The sequence below is a fragment of the Lipotes vexillifer genome, unplaced genomic scaffold, assembly GCF_000442215.2.
Source record: "Lipotes vexillifer unplaced genomic scaffold, Lipotes_vexillifer_v1.1 scaffold751, whole genome shotgun sequence".
In the NCBI taxonomy this organism is placed as follows: domain Eukaryota; kingdom Metazoa; phylum Chordata; class Mammalia; order Artiodactyla; family Lipotidae; genus Lipotes; species Lipotes vexillifer.
In genome coordinates, this window is record NW_006799727.1 from 841334 (window position 1) to 859388 (window position 18055).

General features: G+C 41.3%; 1 protein-coding gene across 2 annotated transcripts in view; it reads left to right on the plus strand.

The window, feature by feature from the left end:
* The window catches only part of TTC7B (tetratricopeptide repeat domain 7B), a 245588-nt gene that overhangs the window by 108584 nt on the left and 118949 nt on the right, over positions 1 to 18055 (plus strand). For both annotated transcript variants that reach the window (XM_007471886.1, XM_007471885.1), the window contains 3 exons: positions 232 to 310; positions 6466 to 6638; positions 13884 to 13947. In XM_007471886.1, coding sequence (XP_007471948.1) covers positions 232 to 310; positions 6466 to 6638; positions 13884 to 13947 — 316 coding nt within the window. The remainder of the gene's footprint in view (positions 1 to 231; positions 311 to 6465; positions 6639 to 13883; positions 13948 to 18055) is intronic.

The following is an 18055-nucleotide window of genomic DNA, read 5'->3' on the forward strand; positions in this document are numbered from 1 at the left end:
TCTTCCGACATTTATTTTCTCGAGAAAATTGAATTGTGGAAGTTCAAAAGACCATTGATCCTAGGTCAGACCTTTCAGAGTTGAACAAAGATGGACAGGCATGTGCAGAATGATTGCTTACAGTCTCGCCAACAGCTTTTATGTAGGCAAAATGCATTGAAATATGTGTATAAAATATTTAACATTAATACACGCCAGACGGAAACCCTGTCAAATTCTGTGTGCACACAGGAACTTGACGAGAGGAGTCGGGAGATTTAGAGAGATCCTCAGAGCAGTGGAAACGAGAACAACCCAGAGCCTGCGAATGGTAAGTGTAACTAATGGCTTGGCTGAGGCCTGAGGCACTTCAGGTGCCTCTCTCTCTTTCATACGTGTATTATAAATAATATATCATATATCATAACATACTGTGCAATATAGACATTATACATTATAAATCATATCTCCGTGAAGCACATATATATACATATATATATACATATATATATATATATATATACACACATCATACATTCACCCAAAGTCATTAGATTTTAGTAGTCACAGAATTGTTCAGCCATCACTAATATTTAATTTCAGAACATTCTCATCACTCCCCAAAAATCTCCATGCCCATTACTAGTCAATCCCCATTCTTCCCTTTCCCCAGCTTCTGGCAGCCACTAATTTACTTCCTGTTTCTATGGTTTGCCTATTCTGGACATTTCATATAAATGGAATTATACAGTATGTGGTCTTTTTTGTGACTGGCTTCCTTTACTTAGCATAATGTTTTCAAGGTTCATTCACGTTATACCATGTATCCGTCTTTCATTCCTTTTCGTTGCATCATGATATTCCATCGTATGAATAGACCACATTTTTGTTTATTGTCCTCAGTCAATAGACATTTATTGTTTCCACTTTTCAGCTATTATGAATAATGCTGCTACAAACATTCTCATGCAAGTTTTTATGTGTATGTATGTGTTCGCTTTTCTTGAGTATATACCTAGGAGTGGAATTGCTAGGTCATATGGTAACTCTACATTTAACATTTGGAGGAGTTGCCAAACTATTTGTCAAATCGGTTGCACCATTTTACATTCTCACCCAAAATTATGAGGGTTCCAGTTTTTCTACGTCCTCAACAACTTATTATCTTTTTCTTTAGTTCTAGCCATCCTAGTGGGTGTGAAGTGCTGTCTCATTGTGGTTTTTTTTTTTTCAATTTTTTTTTTTTTTTTTTTTTGCAGTATGCGGGCCTCTCACCGCTGTGGCCTCTCCCGTTGCGGAGCACAGGCTCCGGACGCGCAGGCTCAGCGGCCATGGCTCACGGGCCCAGCCGCTCCGCGGCACATGGGATCCTCCCAGACCGGGGCACCAACCCGTGTCCCCTGCATCGGCAGGCGGACTCTCAACCACTGCGCCACCAGGGAAGCCCTCATTGTGGTTTTGATTTACACTCCCTGATGGCTAATGATGTTGAGCATCTTTTCAGTTGCTTCTCGGTAATGCTCTCTCTTGAAACATAAAAAATGCATCCTGTATAGCAGTTAGAAGGTATATACCCTCCTGATGCCAATGTAGTGAAGGGTTAGTTGTAGGCTGATGATTCATACCAAAACCCAGACAGAGCAAAGCAGATTAGATCCTGAGGAGAACCTAGCTGTTGGACTAACTATATTGACCATAAAACCCAGAAATAGAAAAGCTAGTTAAATAAACTGGTTGATCAGCAGTTTGGCTCTCCTGTTGACTTGAGTTCTCTCTCTTTCCTTTTAAACCTTTGACCTTCCTGTCTGGGAGGCTCATTAATTATACCTCCACAGTTTACCCTTCAGAGCCAGAGTCATCGAGTGTTTGGGTGAGGCCTGGTGCTCATGGAAGCTAAGAAGTGCCCCAGGCCCCAGCCAATGTGGCAGCCCCACTAAGACCGCAGTGTCCTTGGTCTCGTCCTCCATGCTGTTGTGCTCCCATTATCATGAGTCCTTTAAATGCTGTGGGAGAGTGTTCAGTTGGGCAAGGCTAAGAGATTCCTGTCCTGGGAAATGAGGCTGTATCTTCATGCTAAGAATGTGGACATACAACTCACTGGCCCATATGGCTAAGCCATAGGTTTTCCTAGAATTATGGGAGGAAAGAGAAGATGGGCGACTTCACACACACACCGCACCAAGAACTCACCGGGTCTTCGATATCTACTTATGTATTATATGATTTATGGGTGCCCTCAGAAGTTCAAACAAAACATTTTTATCTTCACAGTTCTTTAAGGGAAAAAACCCTGCAAAAATATGGATAGGCCTTCCCTGGTGGCGCAGTGGTTGAGAGTCCGCCTGCCGATGCAGGGGACGCAGGTTTGTGCCCCGGTCTGGGAAGATCCCATGTGCCGCGGAGCGGCTGGGCCCGTGAGCCATGGTCGCTGAGCCTGTGTGTCCAGAGCCTGTGCTCCGCAACGGGAGAGGCCGCAACAGTGAGAGGCCCGCGTACCCCAAGAAAAAAAAAAAAAAAAGGATAAAAATGGTTGCCATCTATCTTTTCTCTCAAATGACCTACTCCCAACCTTCCATAAAACTTCTGAACTGGTCAGCACGAACAGCTTCTTCTAAGATTTAGAAGCACAATGAAAGTAACTGGTTATATTGGCAAATGTTCTTATAATTGTTTTAAAAGCACATTTAAAATGCCAATCTTTTGGGCTTCCCTGGTGACTCGGGGGTTAAGAATCTGCCTGCCGATGCAGGAACACGGGTTCAAGCCCTGGTCTGGGAAGATCCCACATGCCGCAGAGCAACTAAGCCTGTGCACCACACTACCAAGCCTGCACTCCAGAGCCCGCGAGCCACAACTACTGAAGCCCGTGTGCCTAGAGCCTGTGCACTGCAACAAGAGAAGCCACCGCAATGAGAAGCCCACGCACCGGAACAAAGAGTAGCCCCCACGCGCTACAACTAGAGAAAGCCTGTGCGCAGCAACGAAGGCCCAACGGAGCCAAAAATAAATAAGTTAAACAAACAAATAAATAAATAATAAAAATAAAAATAAATAAAATGCCAATCTTTCAAAATTGCTTGTAGACTCTCAAAAAATATACATTTTGTTAAGCAAATAAAGGGTTTTTCCTCATTAAAAGGTTGAGTGCATGCACTGCACTGTGAGAATCTGCCTGCTGCTTACTCCAATATTATTTTTCAAAATTAGAGAATATCTTCCATTATTGTCTAAGGTTCATGATTTTTAAATCAATGTGTTTTAACTTATAAAAGTCCTGTGAGGTAGGATTCTGACTAGAAATGTTAGGAAGGAAGACAGTTTTCTTCTTCTTTTTTTTTTTTTTTTTTTTTTTTTTTTTCTTTTTTCTGAGAAGCCCAGTGAAGGGGCTTCTAAAGAAAGCCTGTGTAGATAAAGCTGCCCCTGGGCACTTTCATCTGTTAACTGACTGGTTAGTGTTAATGTAAGGGGGGAGTCACTTCCCACTCAGTGTCACACTTGAGTTGCAAGTACACCTTTGGTCTTGGTTGATGGTTCTCAAGTGACCTAAGTTAAACTGTTTCTAATCCCTTGAGTGCTTAACGAAAGGTGTGCATCAGAACCATCTGAGGAACTTTGAGCAAATACATATCCCTGTACCTGACCTCAGAAATGCCAGCTGAGTCAGTCTGCGGCAGGGCCTGAAAATCCGTATTTTCTAGTTTCCGCAAGTGAGTCTTTGCCCACTCTAGTTGAGAAGCATTTCCTGGGAAGTCTACACTGGTGGCTTGGTTTCCGGTGGACATCAGGAAACTTCTCCAGCTATTGCCACTCATAAGACAGTGTTTCTATCAGCCTTAATTGCTGTATGATTCATTTTAGATTAGCTGATAATTACAAATTTATGATATCCTTATGAGATGAAAAAGTTGCTTTGTAAACTCTGGTGTGAGACCATAGCAGAGAAGGATTTAAAAGTACATTCACAGCGACCCCATTTCTAGATAAGTCCTCCAAATAATTGAAAGCAGGTGTTCAGATCAAAACTTGTATATGAATGTTCATAGCAGCATTACTGACAATAGCCAAAAGACGGAAACAATCCAAATGTCTACCAACTGGTGATTGAATAAACAAAATGTGGTATAGCCACACAATGGAATATCATTCAGCTATAAAAAGGAATGAACATTATGCTAAGTAAGAGAAGCCAGACACTAAAAGACCGCATATTATATGATTCCATTCATGTGAAATGTCCAGAAGAGGCAAACCTCTAGTGACAGAAAGCAGATTAGTTGTTCCCAGGGGGTGGAAGGAGGGAGAATGGAGAGTGACTTCTTAAAGGGTATGGGGTTTCCTTTTAGGGTAAAGGATGTTCTGGAACTAGAGTGGTCATGGTTGTACAACATGGTGAATGTGCTAAACGCTATTGGACTGTACACTTTAAAATGGTTAACATGGTGAGTTTTATGTTATGTGAATTTTATCACAATTTAAAATCACATACAAAAAAGTGCATTTAATGACCCAGTTTGTACAAAGAGTTCAAGTCTTCTTCCAGACCAGCTTCTCTCCTTTCCTTCCTTTAATTCTAAATGTATTTGGAATGTATTTGGTAGCTACCAACAATTTTTAGGCATTTAAACTGCAAGCTAAATATAACCGGAGTATAAAACATAAAAGGTATCATAGATATTGGTGATCTTGCTGATAATTTCTCATATTTAATCTCCTTTTCTGAACTTCATTTGAGATTTCAGTGAACTCAGCCAACGTCCTTCCTAATCGGTAATGCATGACAAGGTGATGCCTTTGAAATGTGCAATCACATAACCTCATTTTTAAAATCTCTCCGGAAGGTTAATACCTTGAGGGAAAATGAGATCTAGCGTGAGCTATCCAGCAGTGGACAAGCAAACTGTTTTGAGGGCAGAGACTTTTACAACCTTAGAATCCCTCCATGGCAGATACATCCAGAAAGTGAAGTTCTTTGTTCATTTTTCTCCTTTAACATTTTTTTCTCAGCTCTAGTGAGTGGAGGTTATTTTTGCTAGTTGATACTTCCAGCAGAAGTCATTAGCTTATATGACTGCAGTGAGATCAAAATGAGGCTGTAATGGAAGGTTTAAGAAAACAGTTCAGGAACTGTTTAGGTCCTAAAAATCGTGCTCTTATGAGATCTTTACAGATGGCTCAGTTGGGGATGATAAGAGTGCATTTAATTTCACATTTTTATAGACATTTAAAGCTAGTGGGTCTTACTTGGGAATAATGAAGAAAATTTGCCTTTACCCAGTGGCTATCAGAAACCACTAAGCTAGTGATTTGGCTGCATTTAGGATTCCTTGTGGTGTTTTAAGAGATTTCACATGGATGAAAGCCTAGCAAAGTTCTCTTCTGGAAAATATTTATTTAAAAAGGCTCGTTGTCAGGGAAGATCAGCGTTCTTTGTCTGCATCTTCCAAAGAATGCTAAAACCTCGTGGAAAAACCTGCTGGTTGAAGTTGTATTTGGCCACCTCTGGCTGATTGTGAGGTGGCCTGGACCACCCTGAGATGCAGTGCTTCTATTTTCGGAGGGATTTTTTTTTTTTTTTTTGACTTCTCTTCTTTGCCACTGGAAGGTTATGAGGTAAGTTAACTGATATGCATCAGTTAACAAAGTACTTCTTAGTAGCTGCCACATCTCCCTCCCCCATACGTCGTACGTGATGCTGTTCTAGGCAGTGGAGTTGTAGAGTTTGGAAAAACATAGTAATCTGCACCTAACTTAGAAGAACAAGATCTGGATATTTCTGGGTTTTCACAGTCAGAAAGTAGATCCCTACCCAGCTTTAAAAAAACGGTCTTCTGGATCAGTAGCCATAGTCACTTTGCCAGCTCTCCACTTTGCTCAAGGCCAGTGGGAGCCTTTGGGCTGAAGGGCCAGGATGCAGTAAGAACGGGGCCTCAGGTACTGAGTCGCAGGGTGGGGCTGTGAAGGACTTGCCCTTGGCGCTCCGAGAAGGAAGACATTCTAAAAATCTGCACTGAACATCATCTTATCATCAACGAAGAGATTTTTTTCAGGGATTACATCATCTAGGTTGAGTACTGGCTTTCTGCCAAGGTCGGGCTTTGGCAGGCCTCAGTTGGGAGGTGATGAAAATATTTGCAGTTCACCTATTATTTATAAGAGCTTTTGGAAAAGAGCTTAACTAAAAGTTTCAGTTGTTTCCGGTATAAAACATGTTTAGTGTTCCAGAGTATAAGAGAGGCAGGGCAGCATTTGAAGGGCATGAACTTATTTTTTTTTAATCTTTCAAATATCTTAGTGTATCATATTTTCTTTTCTTTTTTTGTCATCAACTGATATAATTTTCATCATAGGAGTAGAAATTTTTAATTTTGAGTCTTGGAACAGTGATGACAAAGTGATGACTAAAAAATATTTATTAAATGAGCGAATGAATGAATGAATGATACAAAATAGATTCATGGCTGTGCCTTTGCTCCTTTGTGTCCCCAGACAATAGCCAGGCAGCTGGCGGAGATCTTGTTGCGGGGTATGTGTGAGCAGAGCTACTGGAACCCTCTGGAGGATCCGCCATGCCAGTCACCTCTGGACGATCCTCTCCGGAAAGGAGCAAACACAAAAACCTACACCCTCACGCGGAAAGCCCGTGTCTACTCAGGAGAGAAGTATGGGAGTTGGTGTCCTCATTTGTAGGTTAGGGGATGGGAGGGAAACTTTAGGAAAATGTAAGGATTGAATAGAAGTTCAAGGGTAGATTTTTTTTACCAGTTTAATAAAGATAGCTCTTTACTCTTCATAACTTCAGCAAATATCCATGCATGAGTGGGGACATTTTGAGTAGGAAAATGCTCTCATCTAGTGCTTGGCTGCCATTCTCAGCCTTCACTGTTGGTCTTTGGGGTTTTCATTTCATTTATTATAAGAACCGCAGAACCATACAGCAGTCAGTGACAAAGCTATTAGTAAGCCAGAGTTGACTTTACTTTTCCTCAGCAATTCTTTGATCCTTTTGTTTAAAAACTTGTTTTAAACTCAACTAGCTGTAAGAAGGCGGCGAATTTAATAATTTACAGGTGATTGGAAGGTGATATCTCTTTAGAATGTTTTAATTGGTTTAAGTTTTGGATTTGGAACTTGATCACCTTTGAGGAAAATGGGCTAGGGAAACACTCTGGTCTCAGCCTGGGATTTCCCCAGGTCCGGGAAGGAGGAGGTGGGAGGGAGAGAGACCACAAGAAGGCGGGGAGATGGGAACAGGGGTTGACTCATTCTATTCCTCCCCTCAAAGCTTTCCTTCCCGCCTTTGTTCCTACAAGGACAAAGCATGATGGCTTTTCAGAACCTCTCCATGAAGCAAAGGGGAACGTGTAAGAATAAATACGGAAACCTTCTTTAATCATTACAAATTGGAAAAATGGCTGAAAGACCGCAGGCTGCTGCTTCTGAGGCCCCAGAAAGCACTGACAGACATGGGGTAATTAGATAGTTATTACGTGTGTGACTTCTGAACGCAGTGCTGCGTTTTACAAGGGGTAGCCTTTCTCAGGGTAACTGCCTCTTAATCCTCTTAAATTGACCCTGGCATTTGTCTCCCTCCTCATCTTGTTCAGTTTGCATTTCTTACATGGATTCAGGCTAGCGAGCATTTTCTTAACTTTTTCCTGTGTTTACTCCTTAGTACTTATCTGGATTCACAGAACATCTGTTCTAGCAATTCTCAAACTCTCACTTTTAAAATGCTGACCCCTCATTATGAACTATTTAGCAGCAGGATTGGGGTTCTTTTTTACGTGATATTTAAATCTTAAAAATAGACCCTAGATTTTTCTTCTGCTTCAGATGCTTCTTAATAGCCAAAGTGCCAGTATACTGAAGAATCTAGTTCTTGCTCCCTCCCCCGATCAAGTCTGACACATGGATGAAGCCCTGTGTCTCTCTGGGTGCGATTTCATTGTGTCCTCACCCCTTGAAGGCAGAGAAGCTCACAGTGCTGGCCACTTCTCCCTTATTTCCTAAACCACTCAGCCTCTGTCACTCTTAACATCAGCTTCCCCATCTGTACAAGGAGAATTATGGAGGCAAAATGCAGATCTAGTTAAATGAAGTTATTAGTTAAAGGGAAGATTCCCATGTGACGGGTTACTGAGACACAAGTTTCATTTCACACAAATACACACAGTCATTTTTTTAAACTTTCATTGAGATATAATTCACATACTATATAATTCATTCATTTAAAGTGTACAATTCACATTAATATAGCTTTTAATATAGTCACATAGCCCATCACTACAGTCAAATTTAGAATACTTTCACTACCCCCAAAATAAACCTAGCACCCCTTAGCTGTCACCCGCCATCCCCCAAACACTTGTATTTTCACATGAATTTTAGGATCATTTTGTCTATTTCTGCAAAAAAAAAAAGGCAACTGGAATTTTGTAGGAACTGCATTTAATCTGTAGCTCAATTGGAGGAGTATTGCCATCTTGACAATATTAAGTCTTCTGATCCATGAACATGGGATATCTTTCCATTTATTTAGGTTTTCTTTAACTTTTTTCAGCAACAATTTGTAGTTTTCAGGGTATAAGGTTTGCACTTTTTTTTTTTTTTTTACGGTACGCGGGCCTCTCACTGTTGTGTCCTCTCCCATTGCGGAGCACAGGCTCCGGACGCGCAGGCTCAGCAGCCATGGCTCACGGGCCCAGCCGCTCCGCGGCATGTGGGATCTTCCCGGACCGGGGCACAAACCCGTGTCCCCTGCATCGGCAGGCGGACTGTCAACCACTGCGCCACCAGGGAAGCCCTGCACTTCTTTTGTTAAACTTATTCTTAGGGGGGTTTTGGTGTGTGTGCTATTCTTTTTGATACTATCACAAATGTAATTGTTATTATTAATTTCATTTTGGGGTTGTTCATTGCAAGTATATAGAAGTAAAATTGGTTTTCTATATTGATCTTGTATATTGAAGTCTTGCTGAGCTTGTTTATTAGTTCTAATAGTTTTTTTTAGATTCTTTAGGATTTTCTATATACAAGATCATGTCATCTGCAAATATAGTTTTACTTCTTCCTAACATAGATGGCTTTTATTTCATTTTCTTTCCTAACTGCCCTGGGTAGAACCTCCAGTAGTACAATGTTGAATAGAAGTGGCAAGAGTGGACACCTTTGTTTTACTCCTGATCTTAGGAAAGGGAAAACATCCAATCTTTCACTATTAAGTATGATGTTAGCTGTGGGTTTTCACAGGTGCCCTTTATCAGGTTGAGGAAAGTCCCTTCTATTACTAGTTTGTTGAGTATATTTTTTTGTGGAAAGGTTTTGAATTTGTCAAATGCTTTTTCTGTATCTACTGAGATGATCATCTGGCTTTTGTCCTTTATTCTATTGATGTGATGTATTACATTAATTGATTTTCAGATATGAAGCCAACCTTGCATTCCTAGGTGAATCCCACTAGGTATATAATCCTTATTTATTGCTGAGTTTGATTTGCTAGTATTTTGTTGAGGATTTTTGCATCAATAGTCATAAAATAATTGATCTATAGCTTTCTTTTCTCATGATGTCTTTGTCTAATTTTGGTATTAGGATAATACTAGCCTCGTAGAATGAGTGGGAAATATTCCTTCCTCTTCTATTTTTGGAAAGAGTTTATGGAGAATTATTATTAATTCTTCTTTAAATGTTAGGTAGAATTCACCAGTGAAGCCATCTGGTCGTGGGCTTTTCTTTGTGGGAATGATTTTGATTACTACTACTACTACTACTCCTCTTTACTTGTTACAGAGCTATTAAGATTTTCTATTTCTTCAGTTTTGGTAGTTTGTGTCTTTCTAGAAATTTGTCCGTTTCATCTAAGTTACCTAATTTGCTGAGTACAGTTGTTCATAGTATTCACGTACACACACACACACACATAATTTCTATAAGATTGGTAGTCATGTACCCTCTTCCATTTCTCATTTCTCCTTTTAGTAATTTGAGTCTTCTCTTTCTTTTCTGGGTCAGTCTACCTAAAAAGTTTGTCAAATCTTATTGATCTTTTTGAAGAATTAACTTTCAGTTTTGTTGATTTTTCTCTATTGTGTTTCTGTTTCTCTAGTTAGTTAATTTCTGTGCTAATCTTTCTTCCTTCAGTTATCACCATCAGCTTTTAGCTTTCTAGTTTTGCATGTTCATACCCTTACTTCTGATTTATTAGTAAAGAGAGAAAATCTGCTTGGGGCTTCCTTATTAACAAGACAGGACTCTCCAATCAAGCAATTTTGTGGCAAAAAGATGTTATCACCAGTTCAGTTATGTGAGTTGGGAGGTAAAAAAGGGAATCCATAGATGATGTTTAAATCTCATTTTGGCCGGTGGTCCCTCCTCTTTCCCCTCTTATGAGGAACATGAGCACAAAGCAAACTTTATGTGCCATAGATCCTTCCAGCTCCAGCAAACCACACGGACCATTCAGGACCATTGGTCATAATGGACAATTACTGAAAAATAACCTCTGCCAGAAAACTCCCCTCCCTGTCACTGCAACCTGGATGTGAAGTGGGTACAGGATGCTCATCCTCTCTCCATCTTAAGTGTTGAAAGGAAATAAAATGCTGATAATCCAAGATAAAAAAAGAGAGGAAGAATCACATGCCATAGGCCTCCTTACTTCCCTTCTTCTAGATCTTTCTATGAAGAATTTTATTGACTTCTGTTTACTTATTTTTTAAGGAAGCTTTTTACTGACACATAATAACACGTTGCAAAAAATACACGAACCAAAAGTAGAAAACTTGATGAATTTTCACTAAGTGAACACATGCAACTAATTAGCATCGTGGTCAAGACCTAGACATTGCCAGAACCCTAGAAGGACTCTCTGTACCGCCCCCCAGTTACTACTCCCTGCCCAAGGGTGACCCATCCCGACTTCTATCACTGTAAATAGTCTGGCCCATTTTTGAAATTTACGTGAATGGAATCATATATTAAGTACTTTTACGTTTAACTTCTTTTGTCTAACATTATATTGGAGAGATTCATCCATATTTTTGCATGTAGTAGTAGTTTGTTTTTGGTGTTGAGTAGTATTCCATTTTATAAATGTACTCCCATATGTTGATCCATGCTACTCTTGATGGACGTTTGCGTTGTTCCTCATTTGGAGCTAATAGGAGTAGTGCTGCTATGAATATTCTTATACATGTTTCTTAGTCCACATATGTGTGCATGTCACTCAAGTATGTTTTTACTTCCATTGTATTCCTCCTTGTAAAAAGCACTTGAGGTGGCTTAGATAATTAAATGCATATTAGACTGGGTAATTAGCACTAAGTAAAGAAGGAAGCTAGAAACCACTATTATGCCAGGAAGCGGATGATGATTTATTGAAAACTAGAAGTGCCATACATTGTGCTAAACTCCTCGGTAGGCCTAAGAGGAGAAAGTAATTATCATGGCGTGCTAAATACAGGTCTGAACCTCCTGGTAGCCAATGCAGAGGCTTTTGGTAAGGATGAGGATGCTGTTCAAAGTATAAAGATAGGGGGACATTGAAGGGTCCTAACAACTACTTGATGGCAGAACCGAAGCTGTGAACGACCATCCCTTCAATCAACTTCCTCCAGGTCTAAGGCCCCAGTTTTCCGGCTCCACAAGGCTGAGGCCTGGGTACCCCAGGATCTCCCCTTGAGGCTCTTGGGCCCCAAGAGGATAATAAAGGAGGGCCCTAACAATTTTGACTGTCCAGCCTGAGCTCCACACTTCCCTGGGCAGGGAAGAGGGAAAGAATGGCCAGAAATAGATCTAGAGAATTCATAATTTTGGAGAAGGGAGCGTTCCAGTGGGTAGTTTTTTAGGCATGTCTCTTAAAACTATCCTTTCCCCCTCCCCCACCCCCCACTTCTTCCTGCCAGCCCTGAGAACTTTGCAGCACCCCTGAGTACCCATCTTTCCTGCCTTGAAAAGAAGGGTAGAGGAAGCAGAATTAGAATCAGTTAATGTGCTACTTGTTAGCAGCCCCAGTAAAAATAACACAGCCTCACATTTAAGTAGACTAGATGGCTCAAATGGAATTTGGGGATTATCTCTGGACTGAATTCGCTGGTCTTAAGTTATGATTAGAATGGGCTCCCTCTCTTTTCAATTAGTCTGGACAATGCAGAACTGGGTAGCTGTGAAAAAAAATGATTAATGGTTCTGCTTTATTTATCAGGTCCCAACTGCATGTAAGCATGAGCCAGAATATCAGGAACTGATTGCTGGATGGGGATACACACAGACACACACCCACATGAGCATTCTTAATTCAAAGGCTGTTGGCTCTATTTCTGAATTTAAGGGGAAAGAAATGTTCCATCTTCCAAAAACCCAAATCACCTCAAGTTACCTCTTTAAGGAGGTCACTGCACATTCCAGAATCCTGCTTCTCACTCACAGGCCAGCCCTTTTATAAAATTATAGACCTGCAGGAGCAACAGGAACCATCCCACAGGTGGTTTCCTTACCTCCAGGGATGACTGAATTGTAAAAAGAGTATCAGTCACTGGACTTTTCTGTCTTACTCCTCATGGCCCTTTGACACAATACAAAAGTTGCCAGCACTTCAAAGAGAACAAATGTTTGTAATCATTTGGAAAACATTTTTTTTGGCCATTTTGGGGGGGGGAAATCATCCCTTGTCTTAAGTTAAATGATTGTAATATTACCCCTGGGAAGATGTAAATTTAGTCTTTATTTAGTCATCTCCAAAACATGCCCGAGTTTTTTTAGCCAAGTTCATTTTTATTGCACTCTCTTCTACCATTCCACGAAAAAAAGTTGATGGGACTTCCCGGGCAGTCCAGTGGTTAAAACTCTGCACTTCCACTGCAGGGGGTGCGGGCTTGATCCCTGGTGGGGGAACTAAGATCCTACATGCCCGCCTGGCATGGCCGAAAAACAAACAGAAGAGCAAGAACCGAAAAAAAAAAGAAACAGAGTTGAGTTTGGCCCAACTAGTGATAAGACTTAACAATTCTACTCAAAAGATGCTAGAACTTTAGGACGGGGGAAAATGCTGGAGGGTTTTTTTTTTTTTTTCTTCTGGCTGTGCCCCGCGGCTTGTGGGATCATAGTTCCCTAACCAGGGATTGAACCCCCGGCCCCCCAGATGATGAGAGCACAGAGTCCTAACCACTGGACCACCAGAGAATTCCCTGGAGGTCTTTTAAAACGCTCAAAGCACAAAAGATAGGATATAGGGAATGGAGACCAGAGTTATGTTTGGTTTTTATTGTTCTTTAATCCTGAGCAACATTGAGCTTAAAAGCTTTTTATTTTAGTCCAAGATGGTAGAGTTCAGCCAAATCCCATAAAGTTGATGAATAAGACAGCTCCTGCGTGCCACCCCATAGTACACGTGTGTTTGAGTAAGATACCTCACTAAGTTCTTACAGTATTCTAGAAATCATTCAAACTCTAAAATTGCTTCCTATCTCCTATTTCATCGAAATGACAATATACAATACGCCAGCTAGCAAGTAAGAGGTAAGAAGAGTACCATGTAGTGAAATGTCTTCAGTTTATACCTCGTAATGGGTTTAGGAGAAAGCTTGTTGTCATCTAGATAACGGTCAGTTTGTAGTGATCAAAATTTCCGCCTCTCTATTAGGCACAAACGTTCTTTGGGCTTTTAACTTGGTTTCTACAGCTTTACTCAGCTGCCTGCTATTAAAATGTGTAGTTAGAATGTATACATTCCATAGATTACCATAGAAATAAACAAATTAATTCAGGGGCCCAGATTATACAGTATTTTTCATGGGTTCTACACTATATAAAAAATCTAGAAGCTGTTAGCCCTTCAGTTCTGCTTAGTCATGTATTTTGTGTTATTTTGAAATTGCCATATATCAAAGTCAATTTTCTTTATACAGCATATTTTGTCCTCAAGAAAATACTGAAGAAGCCCTGTTGTTATTGCTGATTAGTGAATCAATGGTGAGTAGAATGTGTTTTTACATTTTTCTCTCCCCTGTTCCTACGGTCCCTGTTTTGATGTGGTGACTCCATCAGGATGGTGATTCTTTTTCTTTGGAGAAGAGTACTTTCCAAAGGGAATACCTGGTGGGAAAAAAGCTGAGTGGCTTGAAAAAAAAAGGGACGTTTCTAATTCTTGGACTGGACAGATATGCCCCTGGGTCAGCCTGGAGCATGGAGCTTCTCTTCCCTTAGTTCATTCATTTATCCACCAAGTACTGACTGAACACTAACACAGTTGTATATGGGTGACTATAGCTAAAATGACCACCAAAGGAACCTTGAAAGGGGAAAGAAGCCCCCGAAAGGTAACCTTTTTATGAGCCTTCTCCATTTGCCTTGGTGGGAGGGAGAATTTGGGGGTGAAACACTTGTATGCTTGAACCTCCGGTTTCCATAGCAGCAGCCTGATGAAACTGCCTCGTCCTCCTGCCCGGGTCCTCTCCCCAAGCCCCCACCTGTTTCCCAGGCATTGCAGAGCCCAGGCCCAGAGAGCCCACTCCCGTTACCTGGCTCTGCTGTTGTGAGGGAGTTTTTGCCAGACCATCAGATTCCTTTGAAATGTTTTCTTGGTGTTTGGCCAGGATATCAAATGTAGGTCTACAACTTCATCGCTCATCCTTTACTGGGTTTCTACTCTGCATATCGCTAGACGTGACAGCCCGGCTTGAAACATTCTGGAGTAATCTGTGTTATAGTGGTTAATACCTTGGCAAGTAAATGGTGTCTGCTGAGCACCTGAGCAGAACAGCAAGCCCCTGGAACTTGGAGGGACCTAGAGGTCCTCACATCCACCTAGTTATTTAGACGAGGGACCGAAGGCCCGGAGCAGGCAGAATGGAGGCATCATGCAGTGGTCTGCTGCTTCTTCTGGCAGAGCATCCTGCCTTCTTCCATAACTCTCACCCCACCAGGCAGGCAGGAGGAGAAAAAGGAGTCGTAACTAAAGCAAGAGAAGGTGTTCCCTTCTTCCCCAAGCAGACAGTTTAAATGGAGGCGTGAAATACACTCGGGGAGAAAGACTTAGAAACGGAGCACAAGAGGAATGCCTGTGTGCTGAGTGAAAGAGGGGCAAAAGAGGCTGGGATTAGGCAGGCAGCCTAGCTTTCTTGCCTTAAGTTAAAGCTTTGGGTTTTCTTGTTCTGTGAAATGGCCCCGAGATGTTGATAAGAGCGAGACTGCTTGAGTCACCGCTTCTTTTTATTTGGAAGCTCTTTGACATCATTGGCCCTACTTCCTCTGAAGGAAACAGGTTGTTCTTGCGGCTTATCTTTCCTTGACTGTCAGCTGGTGACTTAGGACGGTGTCATTTACATCCTCTACTCTACCTTGGCACAGATGTGGAGGCACATGTGTGCACAGGCTGGCGCCCAGTGGCCTCCGATAACTGGTGTTCAGATGGGCAGGTCTCACCGCCATCAGTTCTGTGCGGGGGGAGGGGGGCTGCCCACACAGGCCTCATCGCTGGACTCTTCACAACCTGGCACTTAGCTTCCTTTGGGCAGACTTGGTTAGTAACGGTGTAAAAATTCTGAAAGCGTGGTGAGCATACACTTTCGATTTCTTGGACAATTCTGATTGAAAGGATTGAGTTCTGTTGTCAGATCATGTGTTCCAGATTGGAATTTGGGAAACATGGCGACATCTCTAGAATGCTTGCTCTAAGTGTTGTTGTCTTGGGAGTGATGTCCCCAACTCTCCTGCTCCCTCCTTGAAGTGGTAGAAACTGGTAATACTCAAAGTTCGGATCCCCTGGAGACAGTCAAATCTGACTCTGTCGTATTTAATTTCCAGGAAGTCTCTTCAGAGGATGGTGAAATCCAATGACAGTAAATATGAAGGACTAGGTTGCCAACCAAAATGATTATGTTCTCCCTGTAAATCATTCCATAGTTACGTAGGTAGAAGTCTAAATTAAGTTGCCTTTGGAAGTCTTTTTTCACGTCCCTTGACTCCTTGATTTTTTTCAGTTTTTAGACCGAAAATAGATGTGCTCAATTTCAGAACCAAAATGAGAATTGCCGGGCTTTTTTGGTGTCTGAGAAAATTGTATTCTTTACTGGTCCTAATTTTAACTTAGAAGCATAAATTTGTCCATAGTCCCTCCACCTACAAGAACTCATTTGGAATTGAACTGCATTCTTACCTCAAGTCAAATTAGTTTCCCCAGGAGAAAGGGGTTATCAGAACCATATTAGTACAACTACCACTGAGACAATGTTCTGGGACATTTGTTATTTGTGGACCTGTTTGAGGTTCTATATTGTACCTTTTTAATCAAAAAGCACTGAGAGACTTTTTCTTTTAAAAAGAAAAAAAAAAAAAGGCGCATTTGGGCATAACCTGAAAATCTCTCTTAAATGGTGTTTTGTCTTACTCCCTTCTCTCCCAGGCATTGATCTCAATATGGAACATTTAGAGGAAATAAATAAAATGAGACCACTTACAGCAGGCCGTATTTTCCCCAGAGCTTCTTTTTTTGGGTCGAAAGGCACTCCTAACAAGAAAAACTTAGAATGAAATCTTCAAAAGCGGGCTTGTTTCCATACGAGATGACTCACTTTGTAGGAAGTGGCCTGCCTTATATATTCTTATTTGTCTTTGACATTTAAGAGTAAGGAGTTTTAAAACAAGTAAAGTACTGACAGGAGGCTACAAGTCAGTGCCTTGGACTCACATGAAAGAAAGCATTCACCTCATTAGTGAGCAGGAGATTGTGTGCGTGGCCTTTCCAAGTGTCAAGCAGGAAGGTAGACATCAGCCCGCCTGGACCGGTGACCCTCGTCCTGCACGTGCCACTTCCATGGGGAGAACGGAGTGGGCCCTTTCTGTGCTCCTAGGGATGGACTTCTGTTCCTTAGCAAGGAAAAGAAGACAGGAAAAATGTAACTTTATTGATACTGAACTCCCTATTAGGGCGAAAAGGAAAATGAGCTGTTTAGAGTCTCTAGTACATGTGATATGTCTGGAGGAATCGGGGGAGAAATTTCAAAAGTAATGAAAACAAGTCACTGTGAAGAGCGGTTTCAGAACCAAAATGAGAATTGCCGGGCTTTTTTGGTGTCTGAGAAAATTGTATTCTTTACTGGTCCTAATTTTAACTTAGAAGCATAAATTTGTCCATAGTCCCTCCACCTACAAGAACTCATTTGGAATTGAACTGCATTCTTACCTCAAGTCAAATTAGTTTCCCCAGGAGAAAGGGGTTATCAGAACCATATTAGTACAACTACCACTGAGACAATGTTCTGGGACATTTGTTATTTGTGGACCTGTTTGAGGTTCTATATTGTACCTTTTTAATCAAAAAGCACTGAGAGACTTTTTCTTTTAAAAAGAAAAAAAAAAAAAGGCGCATTTGGGCATAACCTGAAAATCTCTCTTAAATGGTGTTTTGTCTTACTCCCTTCTCTCCCAGGCATTGATCTCAATATGGAACATTTAGAGGAAATAAATAAAATGAGACCACTTACAGCAGGCCGTATTTTCCCCAGAGCTTCTTTTTTTGGGTCGAAAGGCACTCCTAACAAGAAAAACTTAGAATGAAATCTTCAAAAGCGGGCTTGTTTCCATACGAGATGACTCACTTTGTAGGAAGTGGCCTGCCTTATATATTCTTATTTGTCTTTGACATTTAAGAGTAAGGAGTTTTAAAACAAGTAAAGTACTGACAGGAGGCTACAAGTCAGTGCCTTGGACTCACATGAAAGAAAGCATTCACCTCATTAGTGAGCAGGAGATTGTGTGCGTGGCCTTTCCAAGTGTCAAGCAGGAAGGTAGACATCAGCCCGCCTGGACCGGTGACCCTCGTCCTGCACGTGCCACTTCCATGGGGAGAACGGAGTGGGCCCTTTCTGTGCTCCTAGGGATGGACTTCTGTTCCTTAGCAAGGAAAAGAAGACAGGAAAAATGTAACTTTATTGATACTGAACTCCCTATTAGGGCGAAAAGGAAAATGAGCTGTTTAGAGTCTCTAGTACATGTGATATGTCTGGAGGAATCGGGGGAGAAATTTCAAAAGTAATGAAAACAAGTCACTGTGAAGAGCGGTTGCTTTCTCGATAGATGA